Source organism: Gavialis gangeticus, unplaced genomic scaffold (assembly GCF_001723915.1).
Source record: "Gavialis gangeticus isolate Ggan-Ray unplaced genomic scaffold, GavGan_comp1, whole genome shotgun sequence".
Classification (NCBI taxonomy): Eukaryota; Metazoa; Chordata; order Crocodylia; family Gavialidae; genus Gavialis; species Gavialis gangeticus.
Genome location: NW_017728981.1, coordinates 1,297,806 through 1,318,219, shown reverse-complemented (window position 1 = coordinate 1,318,219; position 20,414 = coordinate 1,297,806). Strand labels below are relative to the sequence as shown.

At 48.4% G+C, this 20,414-nt stretch overlaps 1 protein-coding gene across 3 annotated transcripts; it reads left to right on the top strand.

The window, feature by feature from the left end:
• The first annotated feature begins 4,609 nt into the window (after positions 1 to 4,609).
• LOC109293446 (keratin, type II cytoskeletal cochleal-like) lies at positions 4,610 to 19,475 on the top strand. 3 transcript variants are annotated; one of them, XM_019511382.1, is made up of 10 exons: positions 4,610 to 4,622; positions 5,275 to 5,405; positions 6,215 to 6,423; positions 10,570 to 10,630; positions 11,375 to 11,470; positions 12,875 to 13,039; positions 13,166 to 13,291; positions 14,570 to 14,790; positions 15,790 to 15,824; positions 17,067 to 19,475. In XM_019511382.1, exons 2-10 carry the CDS (start codon positions 5,331 to 5,333, stop codon positions 17,249 to 17,251), a joined length of 1,173 nt encoding a protein of 390 aa, XP_019366927.1. In that variant the 5' UTR covers positions 4,610 to 4,622; positions 5,275 to 5,330; the 3' UTR covers positions 17,252 to 19,475. The 3 variants fall into 3 exon arrangements, with proteins under 3 accessions (XP_019366927.1, XP_019366917.1, XP_019366908.1); XM_019511372.1 differs by lacking the exon at positions 4,610 to 4,622 and having other exon boundaries at positions 4,686 to 5,405; positions 15,794 to 15,824; positions 17,067 to 17,256; XM_019511363.1 differs by lacking the exon at positions 4,610 to 4,622 and having other exon boundaries at positions 4,687 to 5,405.
• The last annotated feature ends 939 nt before the right edge of the window (positions 19,476 to 20,414 follow it).

Genomic DNA, 20,414 nt, shown 5'->3' with positions numbered 1-20,414 from the left:
TACTTTAGCTCAAGCTGCAAAGCATCATGTTTTTCATCCCAGAGGCCCCTATTTCAATCCTCAATTCATAGTTTCATAGTGCTTAGGGTCGGAAGGGACCTAAACAGATCATTGGGTCCGACCCCCTGCCCCGGGCAGGGTTCCTTCAACTCTGTCACATGCCCCATTAAAACCAAAAGGAGAGATGGTTCAGGCAGGAATGATCCTACCTAGACTAGGGGGTTGGACTAGATGTGACTTCCTAAGATCCCTTCCAGCCCTAATTTTTTTCTATATGATTCCCAGTTTGGATCAGGCCCTGAATGAAACGAATCTGGCTCTTTCCCATGGGTCCTCATGTCTTGGCATATGCATCTTCAAAGCTGTGGATGAAAGGTGTGTGCGTGGGGGGACATATTTCCAAAAAAGTAAAGGGGTTGGGGGGCGGGGGGAGACCAAAGCAAACCAGTTTCTTGCTGGGTGACAATCCTAGAGGATCTGTGGGTCCAAACAGTCCTACAGCCTCCATCCTAGCCTGGTTTAACCTGAATAACCAGCCCTGCTTGAGGTTTTCAGTCGCACTGAGCTTCGCTGCCATGCTTGGAGTCAAGTTACTGCATCATTGAACTGCCTGACGTGTAGTCCATACAGCAATGAGAGGCAGGTCTTCTCAAAAGACAAGTTAAAAGGTTTTGCTCTTCTTCAGAGGGCCCTACACAAAAAACAGCTGGTTAACGAAGGTCGCACTTCCTGAGAGCCACTTGCAAAGCAAACCACAGCCCACATTTGGGCTGAGAAGCTAGGCTGGGTGCTACTTAGCTGTCTCATTCCCACACAGGCTGTGAAATGTCTCCAGAGCTGTTCACAGCGTCTATCGCAGAACCTCTCTCTGGTTCCAGCTGCAAACCAGTGTCATCTCCACAGCTCCAGCTTGATGGGGGAAAGCATGAAGGACTGATGGATGGGGTGTGAGAGTCTCTTCTTCCTCCTCTGGGTTTTGTAGCAGCGTCTTGTGGTCCTAAATCCTTTGGGAGGTAGAAAGAAGTGGGCTTGTTGGCCACATCTGGGCTTATGGTGATCTCGGCACTAGCCAGGGATCTTCACTGACCTTCGGTTTTGCAATGGCTGGTGTTTCCTGCTGATTCTTGCGTGCTCTGTTCACCCTCAGTACAAGAACAATAAGCCTTCAAAACATCTGGCTTCCTACCTAGAGTTGAGACGTCAATGCAGAGCTAAGAACAGCTCTGGCATGGGGCATTAGGGAGGTGAGGCTAAAACATAGGGTCATAGGAAAGTAGGGTTGGATGGGACATCACAAGGTCATCTACTCCAGCTTCCTACACCAGGCAGGATCATCCCTGGCTGAACCATACCAGTCAAGTGTCTGCCTAACCTGCTCTAGAAAATTTCCAGGGATGGAGAGTCCACAGCTTCAGCAGGTGCCAGAGGACTCTCTTAGTCAAACCATTGTTCCTAATCTCCCACCTAAATTTCCCCCGCTGTAGCTTCAGGCCATGACCCCTGCAGCCACCGAGAAAAGTCTACCTCCATTCTCTCTGTGATCGCCCATCAGATATTTAATGATTGTTATCAAAGCCCACCTCAGACTTCTCTTCTCCAGCCTAAATAACCCTCATTCTTTCAGTCTTTCCTCGTAAGCCATGCTTCCCAGGCCTCCAACCATTTTTATCACTCTGCACATGGAACGTGGCATCCGTGTATTTTAAGAGACTTGGGAAAAGACACACACATGTCGAGAAAGCTGGACCTCACAGTGAGAAACTTGAGGATAGTAAGCAGCTTAGTTTATCGAAAAGATGAAGAAGTAACTTGAGTAGGGTCTGTAAATATGTTCTTAGGGAGGAAACGGCAGGCACCAACAGGCCTGTTAATTCAGCCAAAAAAGGAGTAAGAGGGACCCATGGCTGGAAGCAAGTGCCAGGCAAATTGCACCGCAAACACATTTTAACAGAGCAGGTGATTAGACTCAACATCATTGGCAATCCTCGCAGTCAAAGGACTGGGACGCCGGCAATCCCATTGGCAACCCCTTGCAGATAAGACAACCATGGAAGACACCATGGAAGACAATTGTCTTCCATGATTATCTTATTTGTGCAGCTGAAGATATCTGATGAGACCTATCTGGGATCGGCAAACTCTGTTGCATCTTGGGCACATGTTTCCATACAGGGTGAGTGGCTCCAGGTTCTTCGTTCGGTCCGCACCACACTGTTTCTTCCGCGCCCATTTTTCTGTCTTCTGTTGCCATTGTGAGGTTTCAGAGTACTGAGATCCTTGCAGCAGATGCTTCCTCCATTTGAGGCAGTCCTGGGCGATGGGCTCCCATGAGCTGATATCGATGTTGCATTTTTTCAAGTTGACCTCAAGGATGTCCTTACAGCACTTTTCTCTGCCCTCCTGTTGATCAGACCCCTTAACTGAGCTGGGATAATAAGATTTTTGCTCTGGGGGTCTGAAGTTGGACATCTGGATGACATGGCTGGCCCAGCAAAGTTATGTCGGGAGATCATCTAATCGTTGGTTAGAATAAACAGTCAACGGTAGCGTTGTATGCTCCATTTCTCGGTTGGCAGATGAATGCCAGATGGCCTTCTGAAGGAGCTGCTTTCCTCCAGCAGGCTCACACAAGGCTTTGGACTCATGGAGGGTTTCATTCTTTGCCGTACTGGAGCATGTAGGCACCCTGGTCGTGGGCCAGGGCTCCATTGTGCTTGGCGCTGTACAGAAAAAGGGTCCTTGTCCCAGAGAGTTTGTAAGATGAGAGGCACCAAGTGGATTCAGACAAACAAGGGGGCAGTGGGCTTATTCTGGACAGTGTACAAGCACGGTGTAGCACCCAAGCTCTGTTGAGCACAAGCAGAGCGGAGCGCTCTATCAGCCCTCGCATTGCAGATGCCTGCTGGACTGTAGCATGCACGCCGCGTGTGTACTCAGGGACTGCATATTTACTGACTGATATCTCCTGTGACTCATTCAATTGCTTCCTCCTCCTTTATTGCGTGTGCAGAGCAGAGGGGCTGTTTTCGCCCCAGCCGGGCTGTCTGATCTCGCACAGGGAGAAGCCTGAGATTGGAAACAGGGCTCGGGAACCTCTGAAGTTACCGCTTACGGAAGAGGGGATCTAACTGGTTCCCTTTGTTGACTGAGCAAGGCAGAGCCCCAGAGGGTCATTCACATGGGCGTGCAAGCATTCATCAGTCCATCCCGTTGCTAAACTATGCAGTGTTACCATGGCACACATAACAACACAACGCAACTTTGACTTTGGACTGCTGGAGCTGCCGGTGAAAATGTATGGGGCTAAATCCTACTTGCGCTTTCCCTAGTGCAAACCCAGGTGTAACTCAGGGTATGGCTGTCCTGTGGATATCCCCTAAGATAGCGGCCTTGGGTATAGCTAGAGCTTAGTCGTCACAGCATTGAAGCCAGCATGAGCTGTACAACCCTTTAAAAAAAGCAGGGTAGATTAGCTTGCTTTCAGCTCTGGGCTCCTTTGCAGTCACCTCTGTAACTATTGCAAATGCGTGCACCGTGGAAAACAAATTTCTTGGTCCCGCACAGAAACTACTGGCCTGGTTCTTCTCTCCTGTTGGTGTAAATCAGGAGGAAATCCACTTGGTGCAGCTGAGTTGTGTCAGGGTAGACCTACCCACATCTACAGCCTGGCTAGTGCCTTAAGGATGTGACTCTGGATTGAAACCAAATTGTCTTTTCACGAGCTTGGTTCCCGAATGGAAAAGACTTGCAGGCCCTGCATCCACACTAACCAGGAGACCCAGCCAAGGCAGGGCTGAGCTAGCACATGTTCGCCAGCCCCTGCTTACACTCAGCTACTTTTGCTAGCCCGCTGGAGGTCTGTGCAGGGAGCAGGGAAGAATCAAGCCCGCTGTGTCGGCCAGGCACTTGGCTGCGCTTCATGCCCCTTCCCCTGCACACTTGAAAAGGAGACTCTCCCTTGCAAAAGCTGGAATCCACTCCGGCCGCCTCCCACATTCCCCACCGAGAAGCAGGCACATATTTGAAGCATGCTGCCTCCAAAACATCTGCTTTCTTTCTTTCCCCTGCCCTCTAGAAGCCTGACAACCAAATGGCAGGGCAAGGAGCACAGAAGGGTGGTGCCCCTTATCTCAGACCTTATTGTGCATTGTGGGGTAGCCTTGAAAACAATTTACCTGTTGCCTCATCAGGTGGTTTCGGCAAAAATCAGAGTAGTGTCTCTCCTGCTACCAGGTTTTTCCTGGGTATCATTGCTTATCTCCCTTGCACTGCATAATTATGTTCTGCTGCATTATATTTATGCAGTGTGTGTGTGTGTGTGTGTGTGTGGAGGGGGGAGTGTTGCAGTGAGCTGGTTCGTATGAGCAACTGGGCAGGATTCTGGCTTACATTAAGGCCCCTTCTCCCACTCGGGCATTATAAAGGTTGCTGGGGGAAATTTAAGGCTGGCAGCAAAGGTTTGGTCTCCTTTGAGAGCTCCTGATGCAGCGTCCAGGGCTCTCCGTGGCAGTGAGACTCAGGCGCGCTCTGCTCTGGGCGCCGGACAAGGGAGCCTACCTCATGCCTCACGTTTTATTTGCTTCCTTGCTGGAACCCACAGGAATGAATCAATCACAGCTGAGGTGCAAACGCTAAACCAGGAAGGAGCTAAAGCAGCTGCAGAGCCTCAGAGGCTGGTAAGAGCCCACTGCAAGCTGCTGGCCAGGCGGTGATATCAGTGATATCGTTTCATGGGTGTGTTTCCCCCCCCGCCCCCTCCGAGTTCAGCAGGTTGAATACAGTGGGCCTGCAGCCAGACACTCCCAGCACTCCCGGTAAACTGATCCCCGTCTCTGCCCTCAAGCCAAGCCCAGCTCTTGTAGTAGATAAAAGGAGAGGAAGTTCCAGCTGGGAGCCTCAGAGGGACTGTACTCACTCTCCTCCTCTCCAGCACCACTTTCCTTGAGCTTTTCCTTGAGGTCGGGGAAAGGACAGACCCCAGCTGAATTGCCATGTCTCGCTCCGTGACTTTTAGCTCCCGCTCTGCGGCTATGCCAGGGATTAGCCAGGTCCGAGTCAGCACCGTCTCCTCATCCCGTGGTGTGGGAGGGGGTGCTGGCTTGGGAAGGGTAGGTGGCTTTAGCAGCTCCAGTCTCTATAACCTAGGCTCTAGCAGCAAGAGAGAGTCCCCGATCGTACGTGGCAGCTCTTACAGCGTCCGCTCTGCATTTGGATATGGTGGAGGTGGCTTGGGTGCTGGGTTTGCCAGTGGGTTCCCACCTGGTGGCATCCAAGAGGTCACCATCAACCCGAGCCTCCTGGCGCCCCTCAGCCTGGAGATTGACCCCACCATGCAGAAGGTGCGGCAAGAGGAGAAGGAGCAGATCAAGACCCTCAACAACAAATTCGCCTCCTTCATTGACAAGGTGAGACATGGGAAGAGGTGACCACACCCTTGATGCTTCTGAAGGGAGGTCTTGATTTCAGCCCCAGCGAAGTCAATGGGAAACTTTCCACTGACTTCTGTTAATTGGGCTGAAAAAGAATATTGCCAGTTAAATTGGGGTGGACCTTATGGCTTTTATTGAATGCTTTGCCCAGGTTGACTTCAGCAAAGTTTCTTGTGATTAAAGCCACAGGGCTGCCTCCTTACAGAATAAGCTGGTACCAACCCAGCTATATGACTGCCGGTGGTTTTGGGTGCAATGCTGGTTGGGTTTTGGGACTGATCTGGACCTGAGTCCACCAACACCAAGCTCAGGGTGGGACGAGGTGGGTGTGGGGTTGCCCCATCAGGAAATTACTAGTGTAAATCAGTGCCATGCCCATGCAACAAGGTGGCTTTTGCACCAGGGGAACATCTGACCCAGGGGTTGTTGGCAAAATTTGGCTTTGCAGCCAAGCTGGTGTTTTTTATATGAAGTGCAATGTGTTCAGATCATGGTGGATACAATGCAGCTGGCCTGAGTTCAGGGAAGAAGATTTGCCTTAATAGGTGCTGGAGCAAAATGTGACCCTCTGTTAAATAATAAAAAGCTGCATTTTGGGGGTGGCCCTCTAGCTGGAAGATTGCAGCCTGGGCTTTGCCTCCTCTCCAGAGCTAGGATCCTTTCCTGAGTGATCCGAATTTTTCAGGTGCTTTTGCCCACCAAGCACAACACCTTTTTATGAGACAGAGCCTTTGTGCCACTGTAGCGGGGTGACTGACGGGCTCCCTTCCCTCGCTGGCTTTCAGGTCCGATTCCTAGAGCAGCAAAATAAGATGCTGGAAACCAAGTGGAGCCTCCTGCAAGACCAAAAGACGGCCCGGAGCAACATTGCTCCCCTCTTTGAGGCATACATCAACAACCTCCGGCGGCAGCTGGACGGGCTGATGAACGACAAAGGGCGTCTGGAGGGCGAGCTGAAGAACATGCAGGATCTTGTTGAGGATTTCAAGAACAAGTAACGTATAATCTTGTCTAACGGTTTGCTGAGCCCCACAGGTTCTCCGGCATCTCCGCCGGGAGGTCTTTTGCTCTTCTGCGAGTGCTGCCTTTTAGCCAGGGGGGCTGAGCTGAGATGACCCTTCGCAAGGGGCCGTCGGCCACCCAGTAATTAATCCCTGTTATTTGTGGATGAAGCATCCTACAGGTTTCCAGTGTCACCGCCCTGCCAAAGCTAGAAAAAGGTGGATTTTCATGTATTTCCATATGCAAATACATTGCTGTTAGACTCATCTAGGATATTTCTAGCCCAGTGGCCACTGGCTGAACTTTAGCTCATTATTCAACTTCATTAATAGATGGAAATGGGGGAGGGCATTCTCCACAAGAAAAGGTGGATAGACTGTAGCTTGTATTTGTAGACAGGGCTTGTACACTACCGTCAGAAACTGGAATTTTTTTGTGAGACATTCAGACTTTTAATTTTCAGTCCAGAACCAAAATGTTGAGAATTCAGTTCCACCCCGGCAAAAAAAAAAATTCTGGAAAACAATCGAGTTGCAAAAACAGTGACCCGTTTCAATCCTGCCAAAACGTAACAGGCAGCATAAAAGCTCTCAAAAGCTACAATTAAATTAAAGGCAGCAATAATAGGTGCTCAAGTGTCTCAGCAATTCCCGGATACCTTTTTGTTGGAATGAATGCACTCCGGCAGACTGTTCTGATTGCTGCAAAAGTGCATTTCCAACAACTTTTTCCAGCTCCTCTTATCTCTGCACAGATATGATTCACTTCTCTTTGTACTCATTATTTGAAAGGATGCATCAAAGGCACAGCTGGGCCTGCTTTATTTCTGAGAGCCAAAGCAATCTTCACTGTAGCAGTCTGAACACAATGTGTTCAGAGCAGGTTTCTGGGGTCCCTTCCCAGCCTTGCTCCTGACTCATTCCTTTACTCTGGGTGAGTCATTCCTTATCTCTACTCCTCTATCTTCAAAAGCAGAGTCAAAACCTGTAAGGAGCTTATGAAGGGCAGTACTAGAAATGTGAAACACTCTTATCACTTGGCTTTTAGTCCTTAGGTCTCCGAATACAGGTGTTGCATTTGGCTAGGAACCTAAATTCAAATCAGATGTTAGTAACACGTGGCTGAATTCGGCAACCTTTACTTCCCACTGACTTCAGGAGGCATTTTGACTAAGGATTGTCCCCATTCATAGATGCATGCTAGCAGATAGTTAATGATTTATCCTGTATTGCTGTCTTATATAAAAGAAAAACACCGAGATACACTATCTCTGTGGTTACCCCAGTATAAACCCGAAGTAAACTTTAGTCGAGGGAGTGACACAGTTCTTGGTAACTGAGATCAGACTCTGCAGCTTCCTTTTTTTTTTTCCTAACGGTTCCTTTTCTGAATATCTGGCAAAGGGATAAAGGGAGGGGTGGTGGAGCAGCAAGTGGGAAGTCAATGTATTGTGTCAAAAACGCATTGGGGGGGTCAATGTGGACTAATGCTTCCACCTTGTATGTAGCTGTTCATGATTTGACTTCAAAGCACTTTTACACAGGAGACGGCGAGCATTTTGCAGAAGGGGTGGGGAGAGCAGAGTGAGGGCCAGAGGCAGGAAGGTGCCTCGCCCCAGGTTTACCCAGTAAGCAAATAGTGCAGCCAGGGATAGAAACCAGGTGCCCCGTACTGAGCCCAGTGCTCTAGCCACTGCACCATGCATCCACAGCATGGGTGCTGCCCTGTGCTCACACCCATCGCTAAAACATGCCCAGGGAAAAACTAGAGCAAAGTTGGGCTCTCTGACAAGGGGTTTTGGTGCCTCAATCAGCCCGCTTGGAAAGGCTAATACAACCCACTCTGTGCCCTTTTCACTCTGGCACACACCCAGCTGCAGAGGGGAACCTTGGAAAAATATATGAGCTGGCAAACTGGAGGAGGCAGGAACTGAGAGCAAATAAAGCAGATAAACTCCAGGGTGTGCCAGGAGAAAAGTCAATAACTAATAATCCCCATAGGGTCTAGGAAGGTGGCATTCAGCTGAAAGGATCAATCCATCTCGGGTGGGGTCCTGCAGTGTTCTCTGGGTGGATAGGTGCCTTGTACAGCCCTAGATGGTACCTGGGCAGGGCAGGGCAGGACCTCAGCTGGCATCAGTCGATGTTGCTGCATTGAGCTGTGATGCTTTGTACCTGCTGAGGGTATGGCCTGTGTTCAGCTCCATGTTGCAGCAGTCCAGTCTGGGTGGAAAGACCTGGCGCATGGGCAGTGGAGAATCAAGCACAAGGACCTCAATCCTCTGGCAGGGCAAAGTAGCCTCTGTTGAGCATACATGTCATTTAATTTCCAGGTGCTTTTCAGGGACAGAATCATGCAAAATGGCCTTGGTGTTCATACATGTAATTTAATTTCCAGCCGCTTTTCAGGGACAGAATTATGTAAAATGACCTGGGTGTTGACAAGAATGTGGCCCTAAGTGGTTTAGAAGCATCAAAATCCCCACGGGTCCAATTCTTCGCTGACAGCAGTAGTACTCTGCCCACCTCCCCGGAGCTGCTGCTGTTTTCGACGGGCAAGCTTAGGATCAAGTCCTAGGTACACTTAATTTGGGAGCAAAATTACCTTTGGGGTGGTCCAAGTGCCTGCACAGGCAGCTGGGGTGCGGGTTTACGCTGCACTCTGCGTGTGGCCAGCCTGCCTGTGTCCTAAGGTTGGGGAAACTTATTCTGCTTTCAGACTGAAGTTAGTGACTTGCGCTTTTAAAAACACCAGGAGAAGATGCCCTGGGAGATAGGGTGCGGTAGATGCAAACTCGCCACCTCTTAGCACGCAGTCACTTGGACAAGGCCTTTCCTTAGAGTTGGGCAGGTCACTCCTGAATCCATTCCCTGACACCTGTTCACTCCTGTCATACTGAGCCTGTGTAGAAGAGCATAGGCTCGGTCCCTTTTCTCATCTCTTGCACATGCTGCGTGTGCAGTGTGATGATTTAGACATCAGGTAATGCAGCCCTTTGTGCAGCACCAGCTCCCGTGTCGCTGGGAGTCGGCACGGTGTCCATTATCCATGGGCCGCAGGTGGCTGGAATCACAGGGCTTCCAAGCCCATTGGAAAGCAGCAGGTTGCCCGCAAACCGCAGTGGCCGTGCAAGTCATCCGAGCAGATATTGTGACTCCAAAAGCTCTCACAAAGCTAGAGGAAATGGCTTCTGCTTTCCTGATGGCATTTGGCGCCACTCAGCCGGTATGAAAAGCCTTAGCGGGGTTTTGCGGAGGATTTAAGTCACTGGCTTGGAAGCTTTCCACTTTTCCTCCTCTCTGTCAGGCAAGTGACTTGCACCGATCTGTATTTCCCATGTCCCATTGCTCTTTTCCGTTGCAGTTAGGAGTCAAGCCCTAGGAAAAGTCTCTGAGGCCGTGCCAGTTCACGGCAGCTGAAGATCTTGTCCATTATGCCCAAGGATGGCCCATGTGAAGCTGACTTCCCCTAAAATGGAGCCCACTTGAAACTCTGAGGCACAGCTTTCTCTGTTTCTCCGTGGAATGAGTTATATTTGCTCGGGTCCCACTAGCTTAATGCATATCTGCACAATGCACTGAAATCCTGGGTTAAAGGTGCATGCAATCATAATGGGCAAGTGCTCCAAAAAATAATTCCTCAAGTGGGTTTTTAGATGGATTTAGGGGGAACAGCACGCACCTCTTCTTGTACTTGCATTTGCCTTCTGCAGTGAACTAGTACCCAAGGCTGCAATATGCCTGGAAGAAAAAAACACTGGAGAACATTTGTGGAAAGGGAATTATGAATGAGCAATTCTGCTTATCTGCATCTGAGCTACACCCATCCGAGCAGGATGCAAAACACCCTCGTGGCTTAGGCATCCATTTAAAACAACAGTGCGTAGCTTGGGTTTCTGAGAGGCGTCATGTGTGCTGAACTGTCTGGGTGGGCTAAGGATCAGTCCCATCACTGATTTACACCAGTTGAGAGGGATGCCAGGGTTTCTTTGCTGACATGATGATTTCGCATTGGACAAGCACCTGGGGGGGAGCATAAGCTACTCATAGCTGATTTGCAAAAAGAAACATGACAATAAATCGACCAACTTAGTTAGTGGCATCTAACTTGGCATCTCATCTTTTTTCCCCCCAACCAGATACGAAGATGAGATCAACAGACGTACAACAGCGGAGAACGAGTTTGTGGTGCTCAAGAAGGTGAGTGGCTGGATCCTGTGATGCTGCGGACGCTGGTTTTTCAAGTTAACATGGCTGCATTATTATGTCACTGATCTATTAGAGAACATACTCGTTTAAAGTCACCCGATGTTCGGTTATAATGTTGTTTGGCCGCCGCCTGCTAGTAGGGAACTACTGTGACATAACTGGATTCGCTTCACGTCTTTTGATTTAAAGTCACATTTTTCAAGACTGTAACTATGGCGTTAAGCGAGGAGTACCCGTAGTGCCGTTCTCCAGCAATACTTGTTGGACTGGATTCTCAGAATTACCCTTCAGGGATCTTTCCAGTGTAAAGGGAGGGTAAGGTGTACATATACTGCATAAGAGAATACCTGTCCCCAAAAAGATGCCATCTGAATAAGAGGAGGGTGTAGTGAGAAAAATGTCTTTTGTAAGGCCAAATGGCAGGTCATGGCAGAGCCAGAATGAGAACCCAGAAGTCCAGAGTCCCAGTAGAGTGCCTTATTCATTACAGGATGCTGGCACACTGTAAGAGGTATGGTGCTATATATTATAAAATGGTAGAGCCTGGCACCATGGATTTCAGAAAGTCCAGGAGACTTTCCAAGTGCGGAGTTAGTGCTAATTTTCAAATGAAAGGATGCTTGAATAGGGGCAGCCACATCCTTCCCTAAAACCTGGCTAAGCAGCTTGCTTCGCAGCCACTGAGCACCCATGTGCCCCCTTGAAGCCAACCAAGATTTTGTTTCATTCCCTTAGGATGTCGATGGTGCCTACATGAACAAGGTGGAGCTGGAGGCCAAGGTGGATGCCTTGACTGACGAGATCAACTTCCTGAGGTCCCTCCATGAAGCAGTAAGGACCTTTCCATCTTTGCCAAATAGACTGGCTTTATTGATGAGTGGGTATCTAGTTTGGTGATGGCTAAAACAATTGCAGTTTCCCAGGAGATGGGGGGTGTTATTGGATGTTATGGTATGTCACGTGAACCCTGTGGTTGGGTAGGTGGATGGATGAGTATAGATCTAATTTCTTCTCTCACTTCTTGGATGGTAAAGAGTAGAAACAGGTTTTTTTTATACACAAAGGAGGTTCTGGAGGGTGTGAGGGACTGTTTCTTTGAATGAAGTCCCACCAACCCTATTTGAACCATGGTGTCTTAAAGTAAAGTCTGTGGCTAGCCTAGCAGCTGAATGCAGGGAACACAGATGAAATGCAAGTTTGCAGTGAATTCATGCACCTGTGGCACAAGACAGAAGCACTAAAAGAACTCCCCCCATGTTGCTTCTTGGTTTTTAATTGCAATTGTATTAGAGGCAGTTGGAGAATGGAGATTTCGTGCAGAAAATACTGATTTTGAGCAAAATATTTTGGCTGGAAACAGAAATATTTTTATTGCAAAAGCCCAGCTTGGTGTTTCATGGCTGGTGGAGAGACCAACCAGGAAAAAACTTCCACCTTACATCCTCGGGCAGCGGTAGCAGGTTTTGGCCCTATCTGGGTAGCAAACATGGGTGTGATCCACAGCCCTGGATCCCAGCTTTGAAAACATTTGGAACTGACACCTCATTGCAGCCAGGAGTTTAGCTCCATGGGCCACTCCAACCCTTGGATTCTGCAGGTGTTTGGATGCCAGCCTTAGCTTCCTCTCAGATCTTTGTAACTCCATCACACTGCTCTCAGGGACCCAAAGCTAAGAAGCTGGAGGAAGCTGAGAGCAGCTATTGTGTTGTGATGTTCCTAGAATTGTAGAATCGTAGAAAATGAGGGTGGGAAGGGACCTCAGGAGCACACATCTAGTCCAAGCCCCTGCTCAAAGCAGGACCAGCCCCAATTAGATCATCCCCTCCACGGCGTTGTCTAGCCGGGGTTTGAAAACCTCCAAGGATGGAGCTTCCACCACCTCTCTGGGTAACCTGTTACAGAGCTTTACTACCCTACTAGTGAGAACATTTTTCCTAATATCCAACCTCAACTTTCCTTTCTGCAACTTGAGCCCATTGCTCCTTGCCCTGGCATCTGCCACCACTGAGAACAGTCCAGCTCCATCCTCTTTGCAACCCCCCTGCAGGGAGCTGAAGGCTGCTATTAAATCCCCACTCAGGCTCCTCTTCTCTAGACTAAATAAGCCCAGTTCCCTGGTCTTTCCTCACAAGTCATGTCCCCCAGCCCCCAAACCATTTTTGTCCTCCTTCTCATTGGCTTCGAAAGTACGGCAAGAGAAGGCTAAACAAGCAGGGATGTTGATGTACCTTGCAGGAACTCCGGGAGCTGCAGACACAGATCTCTGACACCTCTGTGGTCCTGTCTATGGACAACAGCCGTAATCTGGACCTGGACAGCATCATTGCTGAGGTCAAAGCTCAGTATGAGGACATTGCCAACCGGAGCCGGGCGGAGGCAGAGTCCTGGTACCAGAGCAAGGTGAGCAGTCTTGGGTGTTGAGAGCTTCTGCCATTTGTGGGTGTCTGGAGAGGCTGCTTTGTGGGTTGGCAACGGGCAGCAAGTTGGCAATGCTGACTGGGTCCTTTATATCCTTGTATATCTCAGTTCGAGGTACTGCAAGCCACTGCTGGGAAACACGGAGACGACCTGCGCAGCACCAAGAGTGAGATTGCCGAGACTAACCGCATGATCATACGACTGCAGTCTGAGATCGACAACGTGAAAAACCAGGTGAGGAGTAGCCCTGTGAATGTCCATGGAGCCCCACTTTCCAGGGCTGTCGGTCCAGCAACACTCACAAGCTCTGCACACTTTTTTTTTAAGATGCCTTCAGTGGGAAATGAGTAATACTGGCTGTTACATTAAACAGGTTCAACCGGGGATTGTACCGGTTCATGGCGGACAAGTCCATCAGTGGGTCTTAAAGACATTTATTGCAGCTGCAGCCTAGAATTAGGACTTCCTCATCCTCTGAATGCCAGATGCAGAGGGCAGAGGACAGATCAGTCTGGATAGGCCTCACATACATATTCTCCCATTTACCTGCTCTCTGCCATTGCAAGATGCAGAAGGCTGGGCTAGATGAAGCTGTGGTCTCTAACAAGAGCAATGGTCAGAGCCTTTCCCCAGCTTCAGACCAGGTAGTGTGTGGAGCAGGCTTGCATGGGTTAGAGGGATGGATGTGACATTCCCATTCCTCACCACCTCTGACTTCTCATCTCCCTTGCTGCATCCAGGATGAGGTCCCATATAGAGCTACTTCTGTCAGGCTTGTTTTTTGACCTTCCCCTTTCACTGCAGCTTTCATCCATTTATTGAAGGGACCTTTTAAATCATGTCAAAAGTCATTGTTCAACTGTTGCCTGGGAGAGCTGGATATTTGCAGTGAATAACCAGACTGCACACAAAGCGGGGAGATAAGCTATTGTGAGTCACTCAGTGCTGTTTATTTGGTTTCAGGGCAGGGTGTCTGCAGAGCAAATAAGCCAATCCAGAACGGCTTTCGTGAATAATGAATGGGAATTGAAAAGCCGTATGCTCAGTGTTAAGTTCTTCCTACATAGTTTGTACTCTATTAATGATGCATGTCATGCTGAGATGGCAGGAAATGTTGTCGTAGGTATACAATGGCTGAATAGGCAGGCAGGTTTTGCATGGTACAAGGGTCTTTTTTTTTTTGGTTTTTCTTTGGGACTTCAGGTATTGCTCAGTAGCTCAGGGTCTGCTCCAGCAGCTCCAGTTGGTGAGAGTCCTAAGGAAAAGTCAGATAACCGATGTTCTAAAAAGACCCCTGGATATTCTTTTTAAATATTCTAATGGTCCTTTTTTACCACGATAATTGATATGTTGGCAATGCCCAGACAGAGAGGTACATACAGACACCATGTATACCGTAGAGAGAAAGAGGGATGGATGCCATACAGGGAGGAAGGGATGGACAACAGAATAGAAATGTCACTGCCATGAGCTGGTGCACACCTGCTCAAGTCCTGTGTCCTGCATCTCTAGCGTGCCAAGCTGGAGGCAGCCATCGCTGAGGCTGAGGAACGTGGTGAGATGGCCATCAAAGATGCCAGGGCTAAGCAGGATGAGCTGGAGGCCGCCTTGCAGAAGGCCAAGCAGGACATGGCCCGCCAGCTGCGGGAGTACCAGGATCTCATGAACGTCAAGCTGGCGCTGGACATCGAGATTGCCACCTACCGAAAGCTGCTGGAGGGCGAGGAGAGCAGGTAGGTGCAACATAGAGGCCTAAAATGATAAGGCTGGATCTTCTGAGGTAGACCAGGGTCCTCTAGCAAAGGATCTCTTAAGGTCCGTCAGGCAGAGCAGCTTTTACATAGACTACCTGGATTCTCCATTGCCCATCACCTCGAACAGTTTTTAATGGATGTGCCAAGAAAGTGTGCAGTACCACCTGCTCCCAATGGTTGCATTTGTCGCTGGGGGGCGTTGCACACAGGTAGAAATGACAACAGCAAGTAGAAATCAGTGAGGAGGCAGGTGTGGCATTCTGAGTGTCCCATCCTTTGCAGAAGAAACATCTTTTTCCTGCTCAGACAGGTGCTCAAGCTTTGGCTTGTACCTCACACCGGTCTGCTGGCGTGTACTTACATTGTTAGCCACAAAGCCAGGCAAAGGCCCATACAACACACGTGCTTCATTTAAGCTCAGAAGTCTGCTCCTATTAATGTTAGTGGTAAAACTCCCATGTAGAGCTGACTGAGGACTAAGAGGACTAATATTTTTCCAGGAGAAAATTTAATGAAGAGACTTTTTTTTTTTTTTCATTTTCACTGATTTTCTTTTTTCCTTTGAGAATTTTCAGGGTTTTTTTCTGTTTAAAAACAGTCAATTTTTATATTTTTAGTTACCGAAACAAACAAAAAAGTCACATTTTGGTTGCAGACATGTGCATGGGGTGTTGACCAAAACTGGAAAAATTGTAACAGAAACAGATTTTTTGATGGGGTAGGAGCCATTTTCCATTAAAAATACAAGTGTTTTGGTGGAAAACTTTGTGTCTGTTCCCCTAGGAGTCAATAGCAGTGGGATGGGCTGTGCTAGTCATAGGTAACCAACAAAAGGTTCTCGTGGCCCAGCTGTCTCCTGTGAATTATTGATAACAAAAATCATCCATCTCCATTGTCTCCACCCTTGCAGGCCTCCAGGCACTCTATCTGGTCAGATATCTAACCAGTAATCTCTGTTTTTTTTTCCCTTTCCGACAGACTGGCTGGAGACCGACATGACAAAGTCAGCATCTGTGAGTTGATTTATAATTTGCCATTTCTAACGGCCATTTTATTGTATTTATCTCTGTGGAGAACAAATGAAACCTATGAGTTCCAAAAGACATGCCCCGGGGATCTCTAGGGAATCCCTGAGAATTATAGATCCTGCTTCTCATTTCAGCCAAGGCCTCGTTTTTGGCCACGTCTGGCCATGTCTTCATGAGCCATGGACTGCGCGGTCATTTAGGACTTGCATAACCAAGTCCTACATGACTGTGCAGTAACCAGTGTTACTGCACAATAGTGTCCCCGCATGGTGTTTTCCTGACGCTACTGTGCAGCAGCTCATCACCACTGTGCAGTAGCATCACGTCACGGTTAGTGTCCCCCAGTGCTACTGCATAGTAGCAAGAAGCTATCTTGCAGTAGCTCATTGCTACTGCACAGTAGTGTCTTATGTAGACGTACCCTCTGACACTTTAGCGAGGCCCCAAAGTGAGCAAAAATGAGTTACAGGCCCAGCCAAATGCTTACGCCAGAGTGCTGTATGGCTGTCCACTCCTGAGTTTTGTTCTTGTATAAAAGTTTCTATGTGAGTGTGATTATGCAATGCCCCCTTTATAACAGTACACCCCTCATGTGCATGCAGTTATAATGATATATAGGGGCCTTCCTTTTACCAGGAATTAGCTCTACTCCTATAAGCCCTCTTATAAGAGAATTACACTACCTTAGCTGTACCACTCTAGTTAAAACGTGACAGCTTTGGTGTGTAAGCCGAGGCCTTCGTGACAGAGAATCAGGCTCGTAGGGTTTCGCTGCAAGTGCAAATCAGTCTGTGGCTTATCTTTAGTACGTCCCTGTAGGATTTTGCACAGGGATTGCCTACTCTACCAGGGCGAGAGTTGAAAGGTTGATCAGACAGCTTGGAAAATCCCTCAGATCAGAGATGAGATGCCTCTTTTGTGGGAAGACTCCATTTATCAGTGTGTGATAAAGCAGGACTAGTTGATTGAACTGCTATTTTCATTACAGCTGGGAGGGGGAAATGACTTTCCTATCCCAGGAAAATTTTCAGGACCTTTTCCCCTGTCATTTCTGGGGGCACTGGCACTGAAAAGCCCGGTGCCAACAAGTTGCTGCTCACACAAGGTGAGTATCTGCCCCTGGAGAAGCAGCGTTGGATTTTGTGTTCAGAAGGCGCTGTTCACGGGGAGGCTGAAATCTGTTCCAGTCCCTCAGGCACTGATGATCATGTCGGTTTTGTCCCGTAGCCATGGTCAGCTCTAGCAGTGGGAGTGGATACAGCAGCGCAGGTGGAATCGGCTATGGAGGCAGCTTTGGCCTGGGAGGCACCATGGGCAGCGGGGCCTTGAGCTTTGGCACTGGAGGCGGCTCCAGCCCGGTGAAAGCATACTCCATGACAACGACCTCTAGCAGCAGGTCAAGCTTCAGATAAGCTGCAGAAGCTAAACCGCCACTGCCGAAAGAAAGAGGTTTTTGTTGTGTCCCACTAGGTAAAATGGCTCCAATATCCCTGCAACGATGAATGAAAGAGCAATAAGACGCATCCCAGTCTACAACCCAACCACAGTTTCGACCCTGAGCTCTTGAACCCAAAGTGAGCTTTGCCACTCATGGCTTGACTAAGCCTCCAGGGTGAATTTCATCCTCATGCAGAGGGCAAGGCTATCCCTACATGCTCCTGAACCCTTTGGATGACCTCTCTGCTTGAGGCTGAATTTCACCCAAGGCAAAATCATTTCAATATTGAGTTTTCCCACATATCTGCTGAGGATTTTCAAAGGAGTAAAACAAAGTAGGGTGCTTAACTTCCCATGAAGGAGGTTTGAGTTCCCAACTCCCTTAGGCTACTTTGCAAACTCAAGCCCCCTTTTTAATGAACACAAAAGTGGTCCTAGTTTTTATTTAGAAAGAAAGGAGAAGTTTGCTAAAATGTGGTGATTTCCCCCACATTTCTGAAACAGAAACAAACTTTAAACCATCCTCCTTTGAATTACAGTAATTTCTTATAGAAAACCTAGTAGCCAGATTTAAATCTGGCTTTTTATAATGCAAAAATTCACATGTAAATGAAGGTCAAGAAATTATGAAAACTGAAATGTTCCCTCTTCTCCCCTGCCCCCCCCCCCCCCCCCCCCCCCCCCAACAAAAAATTGAATATAATTTTGGAATATATATCTCAGCCTTGGCCTCTCTCTTGGCAACTCCGTGTTTCAGTCTGAAGCACAGGATCAAGAAACGATAAGTAGCTTCCATTAATTTACACACTTGCAAGAGACCATTGTAAAAGCAGCCATAGTTTACTCCTGTTTCAATGCAGATCCCAATGGAAATTTTGCTTTGCAATTGTAGTGAGGGGAGGATTGAATTAGCTTGTAAAAAATAAATAAATGGGATTCTGTCCTCGCGCTGATGTAAATCCAGAATAACTTGACTAAGGACGGTGGAGCAAAATTGGAACAAGGGAGGAGATTCTCAGGCCCAAAGAGAAATACAGAAGGACCCAAAACTCCTGTATTGCACCTTGTATTGTCATTTATGCTTGGGAAAAGTGCTTATGAAAACGTGGACCCTGGCATTTTGCACATTGCAAATGCTGTGCCTAAGCGTAGGTGCTGGTGGCAAGGCCCTGGGTGGCTGGGAATTGGGGTCCTGTTTTTTACAGCATTATATCACATTCAGCAGATGATGGGCCAGATCTACAGCAAGGATAAATCAGCACAGCTCCATTTGCTTCAATGGGGTTACGCACATTTACATCAGCAGAGGATCTGAGTCAGAGGGTCCAGATGCTGTACCACTTATTAGGTATTTGAGTGGCAAATGGGTGTCTAAGTGCAACTCTATGCTACCCTGGCTATGTCTCTGCAACCCTGTTACCTGTTTAGTTTTGTAACATGCCTTCAACTAAGTCGTAAGCAAAGTCACAAAAAGGAGCAAGGAGGAGGAAGAGGACCCACAAACCTCTTGCATTAATAGGTTTGCAAGGATTCAAGCAGTAAGACACACAAGAGACCTACCATTTAGACATTTAGACACTTAATCTACAGTACAGAATCTCTCTCGCCTTTCTCGGTCTGCTTTATTACTGACCTGGCCTTGTTGTTTGTAAAGCAAATGCCCTGTCATCCCAACTCTTTCATGGGTTTACTCCAATGTGGACGATATCATTCGGACTAGAGATCTTGGCTGCTTTATAACAAAGAGGTCATACAGAGCTTATTGGCTGCATGGACGTCAGGAGGACTGCTGGAAATTGTCTCGCTCTCTCTTCGGGTTCCTGTGCTCAGCATAGAAATAGGGGTGGTTTCGTGCTTTCTGGGGAACAACTCCAGCGAAGCCGAGACCATTGAAACAGTTCTTTGGTGCTTCTAACTGTCACAGAGCTAGAAGAGAGTACGGTCCATTGTTTTGCTACACTAATCAGTTGTTGCAGCCCAACTAGCTGTCTAGCTCTTTCCACGGTGCATTCAAGCTAAATAACGTTCATTCCCATTGTTTGGCTGACTCTGTCTTAGAGGAAAGAAAAAGACACGCACAGCTTTTGTATTGGATTATCAACCATATCCTCCCTGTATTGTTGCTGTGGTTAACGTTTCCTGACTTTGTGGTATGGGTGTGTGCATGTCACCTGCTTTTAATAAAGTTTGCCCAGTGTACCCCTCTGCCGTCACGGTCTCTTTTCTCCTCTGTGGCTTTCTACTCCTTGATAGTAGGGAAAGGAAAGCATGGGACCTGGTAACCACTGCCTGCCTGTTTGCAAATGCTGCTCGGTGCAACCCCCTTAGGCAGGACTGTGGTCCAACTGCCCGAGCCTTGTCCAAGGGGCGGGCTCCTGCCCCTTCTGCAGTACATGGGAGTTTGGCCTTCTAGTTCGGTGGCATCAGGGACAAGTGAGATGTGGCAGCCATTCGCCAGGCCCTTTCCTGTAGACGAGTGGAGCTGAAAGCAACAGAGGGCAAAATGATGCCCAGGTACCAAGGCGTTGCTGTAGTCATGAGTACTGCACAGCCTTGTCACTGCAGCTGTGGCAAGGAACAGTCTGGGGATTCCCACAGTCCGCCAGGGGCTGAGGCTGCTTTCAGGTGGGCTTCAAATTAGTCAGAGGTGGTTGGTGGGAGTCACCTCATCTGCTTGGCATGGCAGGCGTATTGGAGCTCAGGTGCACCCAGGCTGCTGCCTTTCTATTCAGATGAAAGAGCAGAAAAAATGCAAAGTTAAATGAGACTGGGAAAGCTCTGCCCTGCCCTACTAAACAAGGCTCCATTGTTTGAACTCTTCCTGAGCTTCACTCGCCAGGCCCAGGGCTTTATTTCTCAATAAACAAATATATTGAGTTTATCCAGGACTCAGTTGCCACTAAGAAGCAAACATCCTTCAGATACCCCACAGCATCCACAACCGGCCCCCCTCCCCAGGTACACCCAATGATCCTCCATGTCTCAAGAGACCCAGCACCACCCAACATCTCCCAAGGGTACGACTGTCCCTGGAGGAACAGTTTCATAAAGCTTTGGGATCTGCCTGTAGACTCCAGCAAGCTCAGGTAAGCCCCCGGTAATAGTTTCATAGTTTCTAGGGTCAGAAGGGACCTGAGC

What these genes read in the sequence shown, in the direction of transcription:
- LOC109293446 (XM_019511363.1), top strand. Translation starts at nt 4,992, where the DNA reads ATGTCTCGCTCCGTGACTTTTAGCTCCCGCTCTGCGGCTATGCCAGGG. An exon ending in AGTCCTGGTACCAGAGCAAG is followed by an intron (nt 13,040 to 13,165) that starts GTGAGCAGTCTT and finishes TGTATATCTCAG; the next exon opens with TTCGAGGTACTGCAAGCCAC. An exon ending in TCGACAACGTGAAAAACCAG is followed by an intron (nt 13,292 to 14,569) that starts GTGAGGAGTAGC and finishes CTGCATCTCTAG; the next exon opens with CGTGCCAAGCTGGAGGCAGC.